General features: G+C 45.4%; 1 protein-coding gene across 2 annotated transcripts in view; it reads left to right on the top strand.

Moving 5' to 3' along the window:
- The first annotated feature begins 16986 nt into the window (after window positions 1-16986).
- LOC134563402 (poly [ADP-ribose] polymerase tankyrase-1-like) overlaps window positions 16987-24014 on the top strand; it is a 187741-nt gene continuing 180713 nt past the window's right edge. For both annotated transcript variants that reach the window (XM_063421312.1, XM_063421313.1), the window contains exon 1: window positions 16987-17585. In XM_063421312.1, the coding sequence (XP_063277382.1) occupies window positions 17108-17585 (478 nt within the window). In that variant the 5' untranslated portion in view covers window positions 16987-17107. The remainder of the gene's footprint in view (window positions 17586-24014) is intronic.

The following is a 24014-nucleotide window of genomic DNA, read 5'->3' on the forward strand; positions in this document are numbered from 1 at the left end:
ACATGCAAAACCATCCAACTTGTTGCTATCAAAATCACATTTTTAAATCAAGATGGCGTTTCTAGAAACAAAAGATCTCTGCAGGGAAAATAGACCCTGGCTTCAAATTTGCAGCAAATTTTCTTCTTTCCAATGCCTTGTGCAGGTAAAGACAGCAAAAGCAGCATCATTATTGAGGACCACCCACCCCATGATTCCTGTGGGCACTGCAGATCTTCTCTGAGGCCAGGGCAGGCTTCCGGTTGCTGTATGACCTGCAGCAAGTGTAACTCAAAAGGCTGCCACTGCACAATCCTCTTGTATTCCATGGGAAAACTGGAGGAGCTCCTCCACTGGGGATGCTCCGAGCAGCTGCTTGGCTCAGCCAGCTGAAAAACACCAGGGAGAGAAGTGCTTATCTCCATCTGCCTGCTATTAGAGGTCATAGCCTGTATTAAACATATCTTTCTAGCAGCATGCAAGGACAGACAGGGTAAGTTTTTTCACTAAGCAGGGAAAGTGGACTGTCAAACTTCTATCAAAATATACAAATGAGCAGGAGCTGAATGCCTCCCCATCGTAGTGAAGAGAGGGAGAAGTCATGCAGCACTATTCAAACTGATAAGCTCCTGTAGGTGATGAATGAAGCTAAGGCAGAAGAAACGTGATGAACAGCATGCTGACACAAAGACATCCTCAGTGGTGCTTGAAGGTTGTCCAAAGAAGGAAGCTCTCGTGCTTTCCTATGAACCTTATACTTTATCCCACTATGCCTGCATGAGTGTACAAATCTGTGATGGTGTCAGCCAGGGATGGTTTCTCTTGGCCTTTTCAACACATTCACCACAGTTAAAGCTGTCAATAGGGAATGAGACAGGTTGTTTCTGGGGAAAAGGAAGATTTTATTTCTCAGAAAATGTGGCTTTTGGTACAGACCTAGATGATCCCTTATCTTCCCATCTTCTTAGGCAGAGGAGACATATTTTTCCAAACCTGACCTCCTCATTTCCTCTCAATTTACTCATTAGCTTACTAGAGGTCCATTAAACTTGAGCATCAGCATGCTGGATGCTGGTTTTGGAGCCATTTCCTAATTTTTGGAGGTTAAAAATGTTAAGAAACTACACTAAACCCCTTTGTTGCTGCTCAGGATCAGCTGGAACTTACAGCCAGGTGGCTGTAAAATTGCCAGGAAAGCTATAAAGCATTTTATTAAAAAAAAAAAAAAATCCCATTTCAGTGGGTTCCATTATGTCAGAATTGCATTTGCAGATATTAATTTTAAATAGTAGTCCTGCAAAGTCCTACTGATGGAATTAAATTATTCAGATGAAATCTGAAGTGCTTCCACTTTACTGAGCCCTGCACCTGCATCATTAATAAGATTTCTAAGTAAAGTACTGTTGGAGTCCATGTTTCCATGGATCCTCCACAGAGAGTGAAAAGTACAGAGATAGAATTAAAACCTTTAGAAAAATTAGAATATATAAAAGCTTTAGATACATAAAGTAGAAATCTAACCCTGAGCCTTAAGTTTTACATGCCCTAGGTCCTAGTTCAGTGTAGAAGGACACAGCTTCAGGCTTAGTGATATAGACATAACAAAAATAGAGTAGGGTACTGTTTATAATTTTTAGTATGAGTTTTATGTACAACAAGGTAGAACCTTATGCTAGTAAGATAGAGTTTTACGTTAATAGATATGCTATGTGCGTAGGTTTTGATACTGATCTTCGTAGTTTTACGAACTTTAGAATTGTATCTAGATTGGCTAGTGTGTAGATAAAAAATATGAATATGCATTTTGCAATTTGGGATAAAAAGCCTCTCTGTCAGTCGGTCAGAGGGATTGGAGGGATCGATTGATTGATCACTTCGATCCATCAATCCAACCTCCACCTCCTGCAGCCTGAGGAAGGAGCCTTGCTAGGGAGCCGGATGGGATTCTAAAGGTACAATCTATTGTAGCCTGGGGTCCCGTCCCTTCCCTCTGCGAGGTTGCGGGACCCCAGGGACCCTTCCTTGCCCCTGTGATCCCGTCCCTTCCCTTTCCCCCTGCGGCGTTTGCCCCGGGACTCTGTTTGGGGCTGCTGGGGAGTCTGCGAGGGTCCGGGACCCCGGGATCTCCTTCCTGTCTTTGCAACCAGGAACTGCAAGGGTTTGGGACCCCTGGGACCCCTCCTTATCCCTGTTGTTAGCGTAGGAAAACATATAACCACACAGAGGCGATCATATGCGGTTCTTTATTCCAGCGCGCAGGACACCGGGGTGATAATACACCCAAATCTGATGTCTGAAGGATACAGAGTTGATTCGTGATTTTTATAGTTTAAATTATACACATGTTAACTAACTCCCACCCCTAGATACTGATTATCCTATTCCTTAGTTACTATCTTAAATCATACCTACGCTTCTACCCTGATCCACACTTGATTTGGTTAAAACAATAGCATGGAGCTGTTTACAAAAGCTGACGCTTGTTCCCAGCTAGCTGCGTCAAGTTCCAGTTGTACGTTCTCTACTTTCCTCCCCCTACACATTACTCAATCCAGAAATTATATTTTTTTAACCCTCCACCAACATTCCCCCCTTTGAAAGTATTTTCACTCTAATATACTAAGTGTAAATGCTTTCACTTAATACAGTCCATTAGGCTTCAGAGTTCATACTGGATGTTCATCTTCAAATCCTCTGTTGTCATAGGCTTTGTCCGGGATGTTGTTGCGGATTGAAGGTGCTGGGTTCCGTGCCAACGCCTTCATTATGGTCCTGTTCCAAGATGCCTTTTTCTGTATCTCTCTCTTCAGGATTCTGTAAACTAACCAAATTACTAAAAATATAATCAGTAAAATTATCAGATTTTCAAAGATAGACTTTATCCATGAACTCACATTCTATCTTAATCCTTCAAAGATTTTACCCAACCAGCTAGTAGCTAAATCCTTTTGTTTCTTTTGTGCCTCATGCTCTATTTGTTTTAACTGACTGATGTCATGTTCTACATCTGCAGTTACATTTGGGATGTGGATGCAGCAATGGTCGATTTGTCCCTTTAAATATCTACACACTCCGTGTTCTTTCAAAAGTAACATATCTAAAGCTAAACGATTTTGCAGGGTCATTTTGGTGGTGGCCTGTAATTGCACATTGAGTTCCTTAAATCTCTCTCGTGTGATTCTTGCTAATCTGTCTACTTGACCTGTGAGTCTATATAGCATTTTTCTATTTCGATAATTTGCAATGGGACCAAACAAGGATTCTAGGGCCTACCCAATCTTTACTCCACTAGAGGGTTCCTTCTAAGTGTCATCTGGGTTCTTGTCTTCTGAGACGTCTTGCTTTGCTTTTATTTGCAAGGCTTCACTGCTCCTGTTAAATGGGGATTTCTTCTAAATTGGACATAAAGTGGGAAGGCCCAGGGTGATTTCTCTTACTTCTCCATCCATAGGCAAGTGTGTTGTCTATGTGCCATCACTCATTGCCCATACAAATGGTCCTGGACTTCGAATTGTACTCTTGCTACATCTTACTATAATCTTAGAATCTATTTTGCCTTGTTTGTGTTTAATTTTCCTGCAGGCACAACCAATTCGTAAGGCTATTGCCAATGGTGACCACTGTTTCATTTCTAGATTGTCAGAGGTGCAATCATAAATTTTCTTACATACCCACCAACTTACCTTATTTGTCTCTTTCTGACTGCTAGTATCAGTATTTGTCACTGTGGGATCTGTCTCATTTTCAGAGCCTTTCCATTTAATGCACCAGGGTGTGCTTTCCATATATTGGAATTTCTGGAGGATGCTCACAGACCATGCACTGTCCTAAGGTTCCAGTCCTTTCCAATCCTTCTCTTCACATTTTCACACCACAACACTTTCTGTAGAGTTGTCCTTGATCTTTTGATAGCGTAGAAACCAACATTGCCATTTTGCAAGGTCTTGGTCCTTAACCCACCACTCTATGATTTGTCCCAATTTGCCATTACTAAGAATGCACTCTGACTTTCTCATGGGTTGCATATAGGAATCCTCTGTTATCTTCCAGTATTCTCTGACTACCACCCTTGACTCTGGTACTTGTTTACAGTTAATTGTTTTGTTCCCTCCTATTTCAGGTAATTTTGATGTTATTATTCCCCAGCTTACTGGGTCCCTTGCTGCCTTTGGTATTGGCAGGCAGGCCGTTATTCTGCTGGTATTATGCATTTTGGCAAAGTCTCTGACCAATCTAATCATTACATTCTCAGCCCGAATTTCATTAGAAATTTCTATTACTTGTGTTTTTGCCTGTATCTCTCTCTTCATTCTAGAATGAAGAGTTGTTAGTTGACCTCTCTGTATCCCATATCCCAAAGTAACAGCAATCCTTACTGGTGACATTAGTATCCATGAAATTAACATTACCCACAGGAAGAGCATGAGCACAGTTACCAATACTATTTGAACAGTTACAGACGTTTCAGCCTCAGCTTTGTTGGTCCAAAAGTTTCTACAGCTCACGACTGGACTCCACGAGGGACCTTCTTCACACGCGTGTAGTGTATCCAGGGTTCCACTCTAGCCACTTTGACTGCTGTAAAGGTGGTTAGCAGTACCTGATGGGGACTAGTCTACTTCTCTTTTAGTGGTTCTTCGTTCCAGGTTTTGATGTATACTTCATCTCCTGGTTCGATATTGTGGACTGGATTCTCCAGGGCCAGTGGTCTGTTCCACACGAGAACACTTCGAAGTCGAGCTAGAGTTCTCCCGAGGGACAGAACATAATTATACACATCTTGTTTTCCTGTGACATGAACATTTGGATTGGGGTTAGGAGATTCATATGGTTTCCCATACAATATTTCATAAGGACTAACTGACATCTCACTCTTAGGCTTTATCCGAACCCTCAGCAATGCGATCGGCAAAGCCTGTGGCTACTGCAGTTTGGCTTCCTGGCATATTTTACTGATCTGCCTCTTCAGTGTCTGGTTCATTCTTTCTACTTGCTTACTTGACTGGGGTCTCCATGGTGTGTGGAGGTCCCAAGATAATCCCAATAACTTGCTTACCTCTTGTACCACCGTGGCTATCAAGTGTGGGCCTCTGTCTGATGATATCCCTAGGGGCACCCCAAACCTGGGAATGATCTCCTGTAATAACCACTTAACTGTTTCCTTTGCTTGGTTTGTGCGACAGGGAAGGGCTTCTGGCCATCTAGAAAACGTGTCAACCCCTACTAACAGGTATTTGTATCCCCGAGTTTTTGGCAGTTCTGCAAAATCTACTTGCCAATAGTCTCCTGGTTCTATTCCTATCTGAATTCTGCCTAACTGTGCCTGTCGTCTAGCTACGGGATTGTTTTTCAGACAGATTTCACATTTAGACATTACTGACTTGGCCATTGTTTGCATCCGTACTGAGATTAGGTATTGTCTTAACCACTTTACCAACGCCTCTGCACCCCAGTGACACTCATTATGTTTTACCCGTAAAATTTCTCTCATTACCAAAGGAGGTACTACTATTTGCCCTTGTGCGGTTACATACTACCCTTCTGCGTTCTTCTGTGCCTTCAGCAGTTGTGCTAGTCTGTCATCTTCGATTGTATAGTTTGGCTTAGGAGGCAAATTAAATTGAGAGATATTAAGTCTTGATGGTATCAACGCCATTGTTTTCTGCACCTCTCGCGGTACCTGACGGGCTGCCCAATCTGCTTTTCGATTTCCTTCACAAATTTTGGAGTTGCCTGATTGATGTGCCTTGCAGTGCATGATTGCTACTTGTTCAGGTTTTTGTACTGCATCTATCAATTGTAGGACTGCATCTTGATGTTTAATATTTGTCCCTTGGGAGGACAGCAGTCCTCTTTCTTTCTATAAAGCTCTGTGTACATGCACTACTCCAAAGGCATATTTGGAATCAGTCCAAATATTCACTGTCTTCCCTTCACTCAGCTCGAGTGCTCTGGTTAATGCGATTAGTTCTGCCCTTTGTGCAGACGTGTTAGGTGGTAGTGATTTTGCCTCTATTACTACATCAATTGTAGTTACCGCATATCCCGCGTATCTGGCTCCGTTCTCCATGAAGCTGCTTCCATCTGTAAAGAGTTCTTACTCTGGTTGCTCCAGGGGGACATCCTTCAGATCTGTTCTTGCTGAATAAGTGTGCTCGATGACTTCTAGACAGTCATGCTCTAATGGACCTTCCTCAGCTGTGGCACCTAGAAATAGAGCTGGATTCAAGAGGTTAGTTGTTTTTAGTGCAACGTCATCCTGCTCAGTCAGGGTTACCTGAAACTTCATCATCCGGCTTGGAGAGAGCCAATGGCCCCCCTTTTGTTCCAGGACTGTAGTTACCATGTGTGGCACATAGACATCTATGTGTCTTCCCATTGTGAGCTTCTTGGCTTCCTGTATCAGCAGCACGGTAGCTGCCACTGCCCGCAGACATGAAGGCCATCCGGCACTTACGTTGTCGAGTTGTTTGGAAAAGTAACCCACCGGCCTTTTCCAGCTTCCCAGTCGTTGGGTCAGTACTCCCAGTGCCAGTCGCTGCCTTTTATGCACGTACAGCTGAAAGTCTTTAGACAGATCAGGTAACCCCAAAGCAGGAGCAGTTGTCAGTGCTTCCTTTAACTTCTGGAAGGCCTCTTTCTGTGGTTTGCCCCAGGTGAACGGCTGCGTCTTCTGAGCTTCGTACAAGGGTTTTGCAATCAGTCCACAGTCCATGATCCACAGGCGACACAACCCTGTCATTCCGAGGAAGATCCGCAGCTCGTGTAGATTCTGGGGCTCTGGAATAGCACAGATAGCTTGAATACGATTAGTACCCAGTTTTCTCTGCCCTTGTGAGATTTCACATCCCAGGTAAATCACAGTCTGTTGGGCAATTTGTGCTTTTTCTCTGGATACCTTATACCCTCCCATTCCTAATGAATTTAAGATCTCAATGGTTACCTTTATGCAGGTCATTTCTTCCTCTGTTGCAATCAAAATGTCATCTACATACTGGAGTAATAAATATTGGTCTCTTGGTACTTGCCCTTCTCTGGTCCAGATTTCTAGTTCTTTTGCCAGTTGACTTCCAAAGAGAGTGGGGGACCCCTTGTACCCCATCGGTAATCGAGTCCAGGTGAGCTGAGTTTTTCTTCCACTTTCTGGATGTTCCCACTTAAAGGCAAATAGTTTCCTACTTTCTTGGTCAAGGGGTATACAGAAGAAAGCATCTTTTAAGTCAATTACAGTAAACCATTTATATATCTCTTTTACGGATGCTAACAATGTATAGGGATTGGCAACCACTGGATGAATGTCTTTTGTTATTTCATTTATACCTCTTAAATCTTGTACAAGTCTATACTCACCATTGGGTTTCTTCACTGGGAAAATTGGGGTGTTGTATTCCGATTTACATTCCTCTAGAATTCGATATTTTAAAAATTTATCAATGGTCTTTGCTATTCCCTGTCGTGCTTCTGGTTTTATAGGGTATTGTTTGATTCGTACAGCCTTTGCTCCTTCTTTTAACTCTACATGTACCGGTTGTGCCAATTTAGATTTTCCAGGTACATCTGTTTCCCAGACAGAGGGAATTACTGCATCTTCTACTTCTTTAGGAATATTAGAAATTGGTTTTTCTTTTATCATCAAAATCTTTCCTGTCTTAGACTCCGGAATTTTCATTACGAGTTCACCATTCTCAAAAGTAATTACTGCCTCCAGTGCTGCCAGTAGATCGCGCCCTAAGAGCGGAGTTGGGCAGTCTGGCATGTATAAGAATTCATGGGTCAAGATCTTATCTTCAAAGCTCAATTCTAGGGGTTGCAAGAATGGCCGTACCTCCTCCTTCCCTGTGGCTCCAATGACTGCTGCTGACTTGTTCTCGATTTGCCCCTCAAGATAATTTAGTACAGAATGTGTGGCCCCCGTGTCAATGAGAAAATCTACGTCTTTTCCTTCTAAATGCAAAGTCACCATGGGCTCTCTTGATCCTGGCTCCCTCTCATGTAAAACCATGACCCTGGCTACACCATCCAGCTGATGCTCACCACTTTGATTAAACATACTGTCTAACTGAGGCTGACCATTCTGGCTAAACCGGTTTGGACACTCCCTTTTCTAGTGTCTCTCCATCCGACAATATGCACACTGATTCAGACCTAATCTACCATGACCAGAACCTCTGCCAAAGCCACCTCTATTAACGCCACGACCACCTCTACCACGTCCCCGCCCCTGTCTCTGTAAGACTGCCAAAAGGCTTTGCCCCTGTTTCTTGACAATTTCTCTGTCCCTGTTATTATAAACTTTCCAGGCAACCTCTAGGAGTTTATCCAAGTTTCTTAACTCTTCACCTTCCAGTTTCTGTAGCTTTTTCCTAATATCTTCCTGTGCCTGACCCAGAAAAATAAAGGCAAGCTGAGTTCTTCCTTGCTCACTGTCTACTTGAAGATCAGTATATCTTCTAGCTGCTTCCTTAAGTCTTTCTAGAAAGGCAGTGGGAGATTCTTTCTTTTCCTGTCGAATTTCATACAACTTAGACTAGTTCATACTCTTAGGTATTGCCTGTTGAACACCAACTGAAATCCACTCCTGATATCTCTTTAGCCTTAACATATCCACTCCAGAGGGGTCATTAGCATCCCACTCTGGGTCTGCAGTGGGAAAATTATAATCCAGTGTCCCTGTCACCAAACCATTTCGTATGTCTTCTCTAGCTCTTTCTCTTGCTGCTCGGAGAACTATATCTCTCTCTGTCTCATCCATCAGAGTGTCTAATATGACATGAATATCTTCTCAATCAGGGTTCTGAGTTTTCATTATCATCTTAACCACACGAGCTACCTTATCTGGGTTTTCTCTATACGTTCCGGCTGATTGTTTCCATATAACTAAATCAGCAGGTGAAAAGGGTACCTTTACAAAGACGGGTCCGTTAGTTCTCACCCCTTGCCTTAGTGGTGCAATAATCGTTCTCTTTTGTTTGCCTGATTTTAATATACCCTTTCCTGCCTGAGGCCACTCCAGGGCCAGTTTTCCTCGTGTTCGGTGAGCTACTGGGGCGTCTAGTTCATTTGCTTCACTGTCACTACTTTCCATTCTATCTGTCTTCTTCACATTCCCCCTTTGCTTCTGCCTCACAATCACATCCTGGATAGGGGAATCTGGAAGGGGGGGGTACAGGGGGGCAGACGGGCCAGAAGCTGGTGAAGGAGGTGTAGGTGGGAGCAGAGGGTACCCTTGAGCTGGTGTTAGAGGGGGGATAAATCTTTCAGCGGGTGTGGGCAGGGGAGCAGGATAGCTTTGAGCAGGTGTATGTGGAGAAGGGGGGGGTTCTCTGAGCAGGCGGAGGAGGGGCAGGCACCTGGGCAGGCGGAGGAGGGGCAAGCGGAGGAGCGGCTGGCACAGGCAGAGGAGGATAATTACCTTCAGCAGACAAAGGTGGGGGTGAAACATATTGTGCTGGCGTGCGCGAGGGGGGTGTAAGAGAATCAGGTGTGGTCAGGGTGAGCGGGGTAGAACTTGGTGTTGAGGGGGCCGTGGTGGTTCCGGGAGCCATGGGAGATACCAATAATTCCGATTCCAGTTCATCTCTTTTTCTCCCTAAAATTTCACTTAAAACTGCATGTTCCATACAATGCTTATTTTGGATGCAAGCCAGACACTTATTATTCTCAAGCTTCATTGCTTTCATTTTGTCAAGCCACAAAACCGGTTTCTCAAGCAAGCACAGAAATAAGTCAATATATGGTAATTGTTCTACCCTTCCATCTTGTGTACAAAGCGATCTAAGTTGCATAATAATCTTCACATCAAAAGACCCGTTTTTCGGCCACCTCTGATTTTCAGGCAAAGCGTATTTTGGCCAGTGAACATTACAATATTTAATCAACTTATCTTTTCGTAATTCCTGACCGAAGTTCCCCTCTTTCCAATGTGCCAACAAACAACCCAACGGAGAAGAACTTGGTATAGAGGCATTATTGCTGCCCAAAACCTCTTTTAACCCTTTTAGTTTCTCCATATTACAGATACATAAAAACCACAGATGCCGAACCTGCAACGCTTTCGCGATGTCTGACGGACGGCTGCCTAGGCAATACCACCAGGAATTCCTTTTGCCCAACCAAGCGTAGCTTTCGCTGCGTCTTAATGGCAGGCCCCCAGACCAGAGAATAAAGAACCTTACCTCTCACCAGGGGTCGTTGTGAGCGGCGAGGGTCGCGGCTCCGATGGGCTCCCCGAGAAATCACCCGGTGCCGGCTGGAGCGTGATCAGGTCGCGGGGTCCTGGCTGCGCCCACAAGGTCCCATCTGGGTCGCCAAAAATGTTAGCGTAGGAAAACATATAACCACACAGAGGCGATCATATGCGGTTCTTTATTCCAGCGCGCGGGACACCGGGGTGATAATACACCCAAATCTGATGTCCGAAGGATACAGAGTTGATTCGTGATTTTTATAGTTTAAATTATACACATGTTAACTAACCCCCACCCCTAGATACTGATTATCCTATTCCTTAGTTACTATCTTAAATCATACCTACGCTTCTACCCTGATCCACACTTGATTTGGTTAAAACAATAGCATGGAGCTGTTTACAAAAGCTGACGCTTGTTCCCAGCTAGCTGCGTCAAGTTCCAGTTGTACGTTCTCTACTTTCCTCCCCCTACACATTACTCAATCCAGAAATTATATTTTTTTAACCCTCCACCAACACTGTGACCCCCCGGACGGGAACTCTGTGCGGTTCGGGATCCCTCACTGTCATCGTGACCCTGTGATCAGGGACTCTGTATGGGTTTTGAATCTTGGGGCCCCTTTCTGTTGTTGTGATCCCCACGGCTGGAACCCCTGTCTGGGATCTGGGATCTTGTGGTCCCTTTCTGTTATTGTGACCCCACGGTTGGAAAATCTAGCTTGGGGTCAGATGGGAGGCTGATTTACCTAGAGGCTGTAATGTCAGATATGTGCTTTGCTTATAGTCTTATTAGAGTTTTGCTTGTTAGGAATTCTATGCTTTGTTTGCTGTTTCATTAGAACTCTGTGTGTTAAGATTTCTATGCTTTGGTTATTGTTTTGTTTAGACTTTGTTTGCCTAGGTTTATAATTGATTGTATTGTAAAGCTGCTCTTAGAACTCTTATGCCTTCAGATATGTGCTTTTGTATAAATAAATTACTCTCTTTAGATACTAAAATGTTGTAAGACCTTTAGAGACTTTATACCCGTACAACGACCTAGGCAAAGTACCTTCCTCCTGGGTCAGGCAAAGGCACTGAGTAATCAACAGTATTTTAGAGCCTGACTCTGGCCCTTGCAGGACAAGAGGTACAAATATAACCAGCTGCTTGTGACAGGACATGAACTTGAATCAGCTCAACAGAAGCACCAAGCTGCTGTGGCATGCAGATGCAGGGTGTGCTGTGGGCCAGTGCAAAGCTCACAGGCTCTAGCACCAGCAGCGAATGAGGCTGGCAAGACCTTGGGATACTGTGTGCCCTCTGCACCACCAGACACGCAGCTCAGTTGTTAAAAACCCCAGGGTCCTGCTTTGGAACCACTTGAAGAAGTCCTGTTTCCAAGGGCTCGGTGGCTGGCTGGGAAACAAGCAATGGATTGACTGACTGCTTTCAAAGATCCTCCACATGTTTCTCCTCAACCTTAAGTGAAAATCCCACGAGGATGAAATTTTTCCCAGAACTGCATTCTCCACACTATTTTGCCCACCATTTCTGCAGGAGTGCTATGAATCTACCCCAAGGCTTACCAAGCCATATGCAAATGTTGATAGCAGCACCTGAAGAGATCCTGTACATGCTTTGGGCAGGAGAAAGAGAAGGGCTGGAGTGAACAGCACTGCTGTTTGCCTCAACCGTCTGTAGGGGAGCAGTGAGGCTGTACATGTGGGGCAGGAAGACTAAGGAGAAATTTGGGAATGCAATAGGATAGGAACCCCCACCCAAATGTGCGAGTCTGAAGAGGAGATGCATCTCTGTGGGACTGCATTTTATTGAAATGGTATGCACTTGTTCACCCCTGGAAAATGTATGGTTTATCCCAAGTCTGTACCCTCCCTGCAGTATTGTGTATCTGTAACTCTATTGGCTGTAGAATCTTACCGCGCCCACTTTGAACCTCTGTGTTAAGAGTGCAAATGGAGAGGGCTCCTCCTCTTTTGCCCTGGTGGTCTTCGGGGACTGCTCCCTCCCCATCCCTCTCCCCTTCTCTCCCTCCCCCCTTCCCTTCCCCTCTCCCTCAGTGAATAAACCCTCATCTCATCAGCACCTCAGCAGCCGTCTGAAGTCTCTTTGCCTGCCAGCACGCGAACACCCGTGACCCTAGGACCCGGGGGGCTCCCGGGGAACCCTCCCCGGGATCGCCCCCAAAATTTAAACTACAACACATCTCCAGAACGGCTTTGCTTTAGCCCCTATGTAACCCACGACCAGGCCCCACTTCCCCATAGGCAGATCTCATACTGTGAATCCTAATTGCTTTGCTTGTTTCTTCCTAGGCACAGCAATTCCTTTCATAGAATCACAAGAAGGTTTGTGTTGGAAGAAACCTTCTGAGATGATCAAATCCAAAGCCCTTGCTTTGGGCAGGGACATCTGCAACTAGATCAGGTCGCTCAAAGCCCCATCTCACCTGGTCTTGAACAGTTCTGGAGGCAGGGCATCCATAACTCCTTTGGGCAACCTGTTCCAGTGCCTCACCACCCTCATGGTAAAGAATTTCTTCCTAACATCTAATCTAAATCTCTCCTCTTTTAGTTTAAAACTGTTCCTCCTTGTTCTGTCACTACCTGCCTGTGTAAAAGTCCTCCTCCCTTTTTACTTATAAGCCTGCTTTAAGTACTGGAAAGATACAATGAGGCCTTCCTGTAGGCTTCTCATCTCCAGTCTGAACAACCCAGCTTCCTCAATCTGTCTTAATAAGAGAGGTGCTTCAGCCTTCTGATCATCTTTGTAGCCCTTGTCTGGATCTCCTTCAAGAGGTCTAGAAGACCCCAGGGCTGGATATAGTACTCCAGGTGGGGTCTCACTGGAGAGGATTAGAGGGGGAGAATCTCCCTTGACCTGCTGGCCATGCTTCATTTTATGCATCCCAGTACACAACTGGCTTTCTAGGCTGCAAGTGCACATTGCTGGCTCATGTCCAGTTTTTCATCCACCAATACCTCTCTGGCCTTCTTACGAAGATTGACCCAGAGTACAGCATTCCTTACTCCTACAACAAACAATTAAATTTTAAGGCCACCATGGATACCTAATTTTAAAAAATATTACTTGTATTTTTAAAATTCTTTCCCGAAGTAGAACAAGTGTTTGCATACCAATACATTTCCTAAAAGTGATGCTATATATAGCCTTGGTTTATGGGAAATACAGAGAGAGCAAAGGAATATGATTTTTTGCCACTGATGCCACAAAAGCAACTGGTGACATAAACTTTGGGAAGCCAGTGGTGAGCTGAACAAGTGCATACTGATGCTCTGACCTCTTAAATATCTTACAAAGCTTAGTTCTGACAAAGGGGGATGTTGCAATTAGCTTGCAAAGTCCTTTTGGAATTTTGAAATGAAAGGCAGCCATGAAGCAGCAGCTCTCCAGATTCAGGTGCCAGGGAGGTCTTGCTGAGCTCTCAGTGCCTGGTCAAGGCCCATGCCTTCTAAGTCATGGCATGAACAGGAACTGAGCTGGGCACATTCAAATGGATCTTCATTTACTTCTCCACTAGTCATCTCCACTAGTCACTGATTTCATACCTCCTTCCTCATCACCAGCAGAAAGGTACTTACTAACACTAGACCAGATCCTAATTTCTTCTGAATTCCTATTTTCTGATTTTCTTTGCTGCTGCCAGCAATAGACCTGGTCAGTGCTTCTTCAGCACATCACATGGTGCTACGCAAACACTTCCTAAAGCCCTTTTGCTACCAAACAGCGAAGGCAGATGTATTTGCTAGGATGAGGCTGGCTGGCCTTAGCCATATTCACTCCTTGTAACAGGAATTCCTCATCATTCTCCCCATTCTTTAACCTGTGGCTGCTGCCCCACAAGGTATACTGAGAATTTTCCAGAATTTGTTGTTGTTGATATTATTCCTGTCAATGGAATCTCATTTTTCTTACAGATTAAAGTTAAGTGATCTCTTAGTAACAGCTATTGGAGTTTTCTGACTTGAACTGTAATTGGTATTTATATCCTTCCTAGATATGAGAAAGCCAGGAGAACTGTGATCTCAGCTTTCTCATGCTTTCCGAATCCAAACCAAAATCCTTATTTAAATGCTTCTGCTTATGCCCATGTTGTTCAGATCTGTTCATTCTACAGAGGGCCTTAAGGCCACGTTTTGGTCCCTGATATCCCTAGATTTCTCTTTCTTACCTTTTAGCACTGGCAGCCACGTTCTGCCTGGCTGCCCCTAGTTTCCTGTTTCACCTCTCCACACTGTGTTGTTTCTGAGCAGATGGAGTGTTCCTCACTTGGCCTCTCTCTGCCATTTGCTCCATGTGGCTTTTTAGTGACTGCCTTGCTCTGGCCAATGGGCTGTATGCCAGTGCTGCTTTACTCCCTGGAATTAGTGAAGAAGAGGCCTTTCAGCTGAGCTAATAAACTTTTAAAGAACTGCCAGGCTCCACTTAGGTTTCTCCATCAGCTTTCTCTCCTGGTCTTGTTATGAACAAATTCTCTGTAAGTGTGGATGCTCCAGGGGTTGCCCCTGTGTAGCTGCTGTGGCCCGAGATGTGGCGAGGTTATGTCTTCAGAGCTCCTGAGGCTGATGTTGCAGCCCCTGCCCCCAGAGAAGCGGCGGCCCCGCCGGCCGGCTGAGAGCTGCGGCTGATGTCGCAGACCCTCTCCCTGGGAAGCGGCGGCCCCGCCGAACCTGGTTCTGTGGAGCTCTGGAGGGGGCAATGGGAGGCACCGGGGCATCGGCGCCTCAGACACAGGTGACGCCCCCCCCCCCCCCCCCCCCCCCCCCCCCCCGTCCCTGGTGGGGCCTGGGCAGCCATCCTGCTAGTCCTGCATTCCTACATTAGCATGTTAAAAGCAAGGTGATTGTCCTAGCTGTGCCTGCTGTAATCGGAGCTTACCTAGTTCCCCCCCCATGCTGCCTACTTGAGGAGGGCATATGCAAATAAGACAAACACACAGCACGCTGGGAGAGAGTTCTTTGGGGATGAAAGGCACCCCAAAATGGAAGACTGGACACAGTGAAAAGATCCAGGTGGTGCCCTGGCCGAGGAAGGAGTAGACGCACCACCCTGGCCTGGTTCGAAGACTCGCCATAATCTATTAAGAGTCTGAATGGAATGGGAGAAGGCCAGCTCAAGTGACTGAGACAGAGAACAGGAAACTCTTGAGGTTTTTCCCTGAGGGTAAAGAGCTGACGTCTGCTACTCTGCACTCCAGTGACAGACTCCCCCACTGCTCTGCCTTCTGATGGTTGACCAGAGAGAGCTTCTAGCTGTTCCTGTGGGAACAAGGACTTGGCACCTTCTGTTTGCAGTGGAGTGATGAACTGGAACACCACTTGCTCCTTCGGATTGCTACAGCAGCGTGGAAAACTCCTGTCGGACCCTACCATCCAGCTGATCACTTTAATAAAGAGCTGATCACTTTAATAAAGAGCTGAATATTAATAAAGGCATATGCCCTTTTCTTTTCAGTCTCACTCTGTCATTCCGGAATGAAGCAGTGTTCAAAGCCAGGTTGGATAAAGCCTTGAACGTCCTGGTCTAGAAGGAGGTGTTCCCTGCCTATGGCAGGGGATGTCGGGACTAGATGATCTTTCAGGTCCATTCCAAGCCCATAACATTCTATGATTCTGTGATTCTATGAAGCCACGCTGCTGGCTGGATCGCCTGCAGGGGAAGGGAGGTGAGCGCCAGGCCCAAGTGCTGGCTACACATGGGGGCCGGGTAACCCACCTACCTCTGGCGTGACCAGTAAAGGAACGTGATTTGTTTGTCACTGACGCAACAAAAGCACCTGGATGTTGAAACATAAACTGTGGAAAGCGGGCGGTGAGCTGAACAAGTTCATACCGATACCTCTTAAATATCTCGCAAAGCCTGGATGTGACAATGGGGTGTTGCAATTAGCTTGCAAAGTCCTTCTGGAGGTTTGACACGAACGGCGGCTGTGAAGAAGCAGCTGCTGTCAGGAGCCAAAGGATGGTCGTGATGGTTCGTTTTGATTTCAGAGTGCAAAAAGAGGCAGTGATAACTTAATTCAAGTGAAATCAATTGTATCTTTATTGATACACACAGTTATGCGATAGAAGAGAAGGGGTAAGAAGAGAGAGAGAGAGAGAGAAAAGGGGGTAAAGAAAGGGTGATAGCTACCGACTGACAGACGGGAGTCCTCGTGACGCTGATACCAATAGACCACCTTCGTAGTCCTCGTGGCACGCAGGTCAATGGAGCCGTCGTCCGAAGGGGAGGCCTCGAAAGCCTGCTCTCCTGGTGGGGTTGTTATAGTTCTTTTCGAAGCGAGAGGCAAGATGCCAGGAAGGGGGGTCGGCTTCATGGGCATCACAGGTGTTCTCTCACAATAGAGGGAGCGGTGTGGCTCAGATCTTACCAAGTACGGTCAGTACAGGAACATCCCTTTGCAAACATGGCCAGAAACCGTAACAGTCCCCCATTGTTTCATGCATGGGTCCCTGAGGAGGGCGTCTTGGTCCAGTGACAGCAGCTGCAGGGAAAACTTGGCCTGTGCTGTGGCTCAGGGTCCATGGAGGTCTCGGCCTCTGACAGTCGTGAGGCAGAAATGAGGGATTTTCGGACCGACTCTTACAGCTGCACAGATTCTAGTGTCACAGCCGGATCGTGCCGTGGTGGCGGAAGAAGCCCGCCTCGCCCCTACAGCGGGCACCACAGGGGAACACCGCCACTCGCCCTCCTCTCCGAGGTCACGCCCGAGGAGTTGCCGTCCCGCCTCTCTCCCGGCGCCGGCAGCCGCGGAAGAGACGAAGTTCCCGGGCAGCGCCGACTCCACCTGGGGCTCCGCCCGCCCCGCTCCGCCCGTCGCGGCCGGCAAGGGGGCAGGCGCGCCCCACCCGGGGCGGTGCCGGTGCGGCCCTCAGTGACGGGGCTGGGCGGCGCGGCGCGGCGCGGCGCGGCGCGAAGATGGCGGCGGTGCCGCCGCTGCGTCGCTCCCAGTACCACCACCACCCGCCGCCCGGCCTGGCCTCCCCGTCGCCCGCCGCCGCCTCGCCGCCGCGCAGCCCCAGTCTAGCACCGGCCGCGCAGCGCCACAGCCTGGCCGGCCCCGAGGGCGAGGCGCTCCCCGACGTGGACCGGCCCCCGGCCGCGGAGTGCGCGGAGGGTTCGGGCGCCGCCGCGCCTGGCCCGCCGCCGGGCTCGGGCAGCAGCTCCAGTGGCTCTTCCTCGTCCTCCTCGTCCGCGTCGTCGTCGGCGGCGTCGAGCCCGGCGGCGGAGAGTCCTGAAGCGGCGGGCCCGGGCGCGGCGAGCGGGGCGTTCCGCGAGCTGCTGGAGGCCTGCAGGAATGGGGACGTGGCGCGCGTGAAGCGCCTGGTGGACACGGGCAACGTGAACGCCAAGGACATGGCGGGGCGCAAGTCCACGCCGCTCCACTTCGCCGCCGGTGGGTACCGGGGCCTCTCGTGCCCGGCCAGGGCAGTGACAGTGAGCGGGACAAGGAGGGTTCCCCTGGAATAGCCTCGGACAGGGGGCCTCCAGTGTCCCGGTGATTCGGGAGTGGGCAAGCCTAAGCTGGGAGGAAGAGTGTGAGCACACTCTCTTCCCCGGCGGCGTTTCGCTACGGGCTGTTGGGAGATGGCCTAATCCCCTTCCTCTGGGTGAGACGAGGGGGAGAGGTGATCCTGGAAGCGTAAAGAGAGTGTAATATCTAAAAGTACGGGCAGTGGTCTCTGTGTTTGAGATCCATGGGATGCTTCAAACTTGTGCAGTGGACTTAGAAAGTAAGAAACTGAAATTCAAGACAGTTGACTTGAAGTAAGGTTTTCACGTGTGTTGTAACAGCTCAGGGACTCGTGTGATGTGCATGCAGTTCATGGGAATCAAGTTTTGATGCCTTGTACTTTGTAACTTCTTTCATTTTGGCATGGTTGCTGTTTGATGTCTGCATCTCTTCTGGTCTGAGTAGTCTGGGGAAAGGGATCAAGTGGAACAGTTGAACTGTAGAAGTTACAGGTATGTCCAGGAAAGAATACACCTCTTTGTGCAGGGAAGAGATGTCATTGTGATCAGAACTAATGTTATAAAAGCAATTGAGCAGTAAGGACCAACAATGTAGACTAACTGGAAGTAAATATTACCTTTTGGCAAATAGAGCTGTAACAGATTACTGCATTTCATAAAAAGAATATTTCTTACAGGGTGTATTCTTCACAGGGGGTACAAGGCACATAAAATTCATGATAAAAGTAAAATGAAGAATGTCTTTTAAATCATTACTCCTAACTCGGGGCTTGTACAATTGGTCAGTCTGAGAGCTCTCTGGGGTGTGCCATAGTGTTACAGAACTGGACCTTATGTAGTGAAGCGCACAGATCTTGTTTGAACTGGTACATGTAAATTAAGATAATTAACAAGTCTGTATTGAGTGGTCAGGGTTTAAATGCTGGTGTATGTCTCTAAATCACAGTTGAAATCAGTAGCAAAATGAACATTTTATGGTGCAATGTTGCTTGGCACACTGAATAGCGCTCTACAATTTATCAGTTAAATAACACACCCTGAGATTGTATGGGTTTGTTTTCATTTTCAAAGTACAAGAGGTATTTGACATGCCCCTGAGGGAACTTTTGGTCCTGAGCTGTTTCCTTTTCTTTCTTCTCTGATCCCTGAGCTCTGCTACTGAAACGGGGCTTACCTAGGTGGAGTTTAAAACACAGCAAACTTCTGGGGAACGGAGATGGACGTAATTATGATGAACCCTGGAACATAATGCTGGTACCAACTGCAGGTGTGCTTATGAAGTTCTTAATGTTTTGGAAGCCTTGAGTCTGCTCTGCTAGTTTTGGATTCAGACTTAAAGTTAGATCTTGCTGCTTGCCCTAAAACTCCGAGATCTCAGGTTGTAACTTCAGTGCCCGTACAACCTGTAGTGCTGAAGCTCCAGTGGGTAATGTCTGCTCTGATTAGAGAAGAAATGGAAAAAACTTACTTGAGGGGGTAAGGTTTTGAAAGTTGATGATGTCATTAAGATGTTACTGTAATAGCAGTGGAAGGTGATTCACTGAAGCATGAGGAAAATAGCAGATGAAGTTGTTTCAATAAATCTAACAAATTCCCATATCTGTTTTCTGGATTTAAAGACTTTCCTCAGATACCATACCTATTTTATCTCAAATTGCTGCATGTCTGGTGCCAGTGGATTAGACATGTGAGAGCATTAGGCAGATTTCTTATTACAAAGATCTTGAGATCCTGCGTTTTGGAAAGGCCTATAAGCAAGCATGTTGTTTGAATGCAGCTGATCTTCAGTAGTGTATACCTGCCAGTGATGAAGTGTGTTGATTTCATCTCCTTTGAGGGCCAAAGGTAAAATGAAACTTGTTTGCTTATGAGCACAGTAGTATGCTGTGTATAGGAAGCTGTATTTTGGATAATAGCCCATGTTTATGAGCCATACCTAGCTGTGAATTGTGTGGCCTTCAGTAGGGGAATGGGTGGACGAGAGTGCAGGATGTCGTGTTTTAAACTGTTTTTTTCAAACTTCTTGAAGCTAAACTCTTAGATGAATAGTTTCACTTCTGATGATGTGATTTGTGAAAGAGGAATTCTTCTAATTTCTTCTTAATTTCTCATTTTTGGGACTGGATTTAATTTTTTTTTTCATTCCCCCTCCCATAGGGTACTCGACTTCTCCCCAGCTCAGTCTGTTTTTTCAGATGTCTATCTTGGCAGCAATGCCAGCCAGTTAAGTTCTTTTACTGTAATAGGAAAGGATAACTTCCTCAGTTACAGTTCCTTGTAAAAAGTACTAAGTTTGGGTTTCCTTAAGCTTTGTAAGGTTTCTAATTTAAAAATCACCTTTATGTCCTTTCTTGTGGCAGGACTATATAAAAAGAGGGACTTCTGAGAGTACTCAGAATCCTTGGCAAATATGTAAGCTGGAGTTAGGACAAGAGCTGAAATCTGTTACCAATTATTTTTAAAGCTGGGGATAGGTCTTAATCTGTTTCTAGAAATTGGAGTCACCTGTGCATTATTCACTTCCAGATAAATTGTGCATGGCTGCATCAAATTGGAGCAACAGTTTTATCCACATTTTCTCTGTTTGGGATACCTGAACTGCCTGTTGAACTGAATAAAGGGGAATTGGTTCTTCAGCTCTGTGTTGAAGTGTCAAGTAGTGTGCTGAATAAATCTGATGTGCTTTGGTTAGCTATTAATAATGGAGAAATTAATACTGAGGCATTACACAGTTATAGAGGCCTCTCTTGCAAGCAGGAAGAGGTTGAGCAAAGCATAATTTTCCTTTCATCCTCCTTGCTTGGAAAGGGGAAAACTCAGTACTGTCTCAACTTCTGTGTGGATTGCAGGATATTGGGGTCTCTGGTACCAATGCAGGCTTTGAATATTGTCCCGAAGCACCCACAAAGCAGGTTCTAAAGACTTGAAAGTAGTTGAGTGACTTTAAAACATGTACAAAAAAGAGAAATTAATGGGAGATATTAATGTATGCATAGCTTTTACATTCGGTTTATTTCAATAAAAGCTACCTTACTGAAAAAAATTAAAAAGCAACTGTGCTAAGCATGGATAAAGGTATGTTTGGCTTAACTTTTTATCCATACTAGTGGCCAAAAGCAGATACCTAGGGAAGAGTTATACACTTACCCTCTTCATATGATACTTCTCAGAGTACTCTTCTTGCAGTTTGTAGCTCAGCAATTGTTTGAACAAAAATCAGTTTTTAAATGTTATTAGAGGGTCATCCTGTGCTAAGGAGTGCATTAAATAATTGGACTGTTAACTTGTGTTAGAAGTAACTTGTTTCTCTTGTACTTCTTCAGACTGGGTGGAATGAGAAACTATTTCACTCATCTTTCTACTGCATTCCTTTGATCTGAAGATGTGTTACCTCTTTTCCTTGAGAAAGATCTTAACTGTCATTGCTAATTTCACCAAAATAAGAACATCTTTACTGTACTATATGCCTCTCAGTAGCTGAAAATACTTGTTATGCCAGTGTTTTCTGTTCTTGTAAACTGGCCCGACAATTCTGTTTGATGGTGTTGTTGACACATAGTTGATAAAATACCTTTTTTGCTGTCATAACCAAATGATTTGATTATTCTGTGTGTATGTGAGAGGTAGATTTTTTTCCTGTTGGGAATGTTACAGACTTGTTTAATAGTTGGATGATTTTAGTCTATATGATGTGACACATTTTAGGTATAATTTGTATGGGATATGGTGTGACTTTACTCTTAGCCTAAGATATCCTGTGCATCATGTGGCTTGTGAGTTGAGGTGCCTGTACTGGTTCATTGTGTTTGAATCTGGTTGACAGTGATGCATTCATGGTGTCATCCTCCATGCAGAGCACTCACATACCAGGATTGATTTTCTGTGACTTTTCTACAATTTCTGTGACTTTTCTACCATTAATACACCTGGATGGAGAGGACTCCTGTGAGCGTTTGTCTGAAATCCCAGCTTTTTCCTGGAGCCAGCTTGGTAACATACTTGCTTTTTCCCTTCTGGAACAAGGTGGGGCACTACAAAAGGATATATATATATATATTTTTCCTGCTGACACCTTGGTTCATATGCTTTTAGACCTCATCTTTGTTGGGAAATCATTAATAATAGCACCTCTTTCAGAAGTGACTAGGTGGATGGACCTGGTAGAAATGAGCTGAGTCCTACTCAATTTCTTCATATAGCCATAGTCATAAGCTTGTCCAGTTCCACACCCATTTAATGGGAAGTTAAACTTTTTTGATCATGAAGTTAGCCCCTCACATTCTTGTGCAACACATTCTTTTAGCTTTAAAGGTGTTCTCTTTCTAGTGTTTTACCCAGGGATATAGAGAATACTACTAATAATTGCTGAACTCTGGCTTAATGCCCACTTCTCTACCAAGAAGAGGTAGAAGGTTCCAGGAGTGGCTTTCAGAAGTTATGGAACTGGGATCACAGAGTGGAGTGTTCTTGGTCCCACCAAAGCTTAGGCTTGGAGAAGCCTGATTTAAGGAGACTTGTTAAAGCATCAGTGATACAGCTTGTTTTCTTTCTGCTTATTTGTGTAGTAATGGCAAAAAGCTGTTGGGGGAAAGCAGTTTTGTTTTAAGCATGCCTTTGATATCACTAGTAATAACTTTTGGAAGTCTAATCACTTTGTGAAGGCCAGCATAAATAACTATGCTCTAGAAAATTTCTGGAGTAAACAGCTTTAATCCTGAAGGCAAAGGGATCTCACTTGGGTTGGGAAGCAGTCAGTGGACAGAGTTTAAGAGAGCTGATCAAGTTGATTTGTCAGCCAGCAAGCTGTTAATCATAAAAATACAAGCTGCTTTGGCATATATGAGTGAGATCAACAACTGCGGAGGTGGAGCTGATCTAAGTAGCTGCTGAGTGTTCCTTGAGGGAGAGCCAGGAAATGGCAAGAAGTAGTTGGTAACTTATGAGACACTTCCACTCTGTGCAGAGATACCTGAATCAACCACTCCATCTGTGCTGCAAAGTAGAGCAAATTAGATTGCATTGCTGGGGAAAGCTTTGCTTGAGACATCATTCTTAAACTCTTCTTAAACATCATAAACTACTCTGACTCAACTTGTTGCAGGTGTCCCCTCTGTCCTTGTAGAAGAGATGTCTGACCTCACACAGGGGTTTGTGAAGCCAAGTCACTGTTTAATTCTGCCTTGTGCAACTTAAAATGGAGTTAATAATTTTCAGCTGGATTCATATGGATACAGTGAAGAAGGCAAATTGTGTAACCAAGTAGGAAGCATCCTGGCAGTCTTAGTCTCAGAGCCTCCAAAATGCACACTTTTTCATGTAAAAAAATGATGAATCGATAAATTACTGGCCTTGACTTTGAATTATTTTCTTTTATGTTTTTGGTAGCATTTGTGGTAGATGAACTCTGTTAGTGTCACAAGTATATTACTTATTAGATAGTTTCAGCTTGCTTTCTTTGTGACTAGTAACTCATTCTCTTGAATTATCTTCTAATACTTTGTGCAATATCTCCTTCCCATTTAAAATTTTTTGAAGGAATTTACAAGAGAATATAAATGCAAAATCTTAGACCTTCAGTAATACTGAGCCAGGTGCACTTTTTTCCAGCTTGAAGGCTTTTCAGTTTACTTAGTTGAATCACTCAGTTTAATTGTTTTTTGTCTGGTGAAGTGGGAGAAGTGCTTGGGAAAGTCTTAGTGGAAAAGTCTGATCTCAGTGCATGCTGTAGTAAAGCAGTAACACACAATGACTTAGCTTGGACTTCTTTCACCCTTTGCTTATAGCATAAAACCATTCTGAAAGGGTCTAAGAGTGCTCCTCCACCTCAAGTGACACGGCTGGAAGAATCCCAGCTGGCTCTGAATCCCGGCTGTGCCAAGGGCCATTCCCAAATCTGCCAGCAGATTCAGGTAATGGTGCAGAACAAGACTGTTCTTTTACAGCAACAGGTGTTGCTGTGTCTAGGCTTTGGAGCAAGGACGAGAGAAGACTCTTTTTCGTACGATTTCTCAGAGACCTTTATTCTCCAAGAGGGGGATACGAAAAGGAGCAAGGAACAAAGCCCGCACCTGCTTTTAAAACCGAGGGGTGGGGGGTGTGGAACAAGCAGGTGATTGGTCCCAGGACAGATGAACAGGAGTTTTTCCATAACATAGGGCAGGGTCAGGGGAAAGATGGACAGCTGACCGAAGCTTCTAGGGACAGGGCTGGGGTAGGAGAGGTAGACAAAGAGACAAAGGGGGGGACATGCCTGGACAGCACCCGACGCATCGAGCGGGGGGAAACAGGGAAGAACCATTGAAATACAGAACTCAAAACAGCTTAACAAAAACCCACCACCACGCTCAAGGAC

The sequence above is a fragment of the Prinia subflava genome, chromosome W, assembly GCF_021018805.1.
Source record: "Prinia subflava isolate CZ2003 ecotype Zambia chromosome W, Cam_Psub_1.2, whole genome shotgun sequence".
Lineage (NCBI taxonomy): Eukaryota > Metazoa > Chordata > Aves > Passeriformes > Cisticolidae > Prinia > Prinia subflava.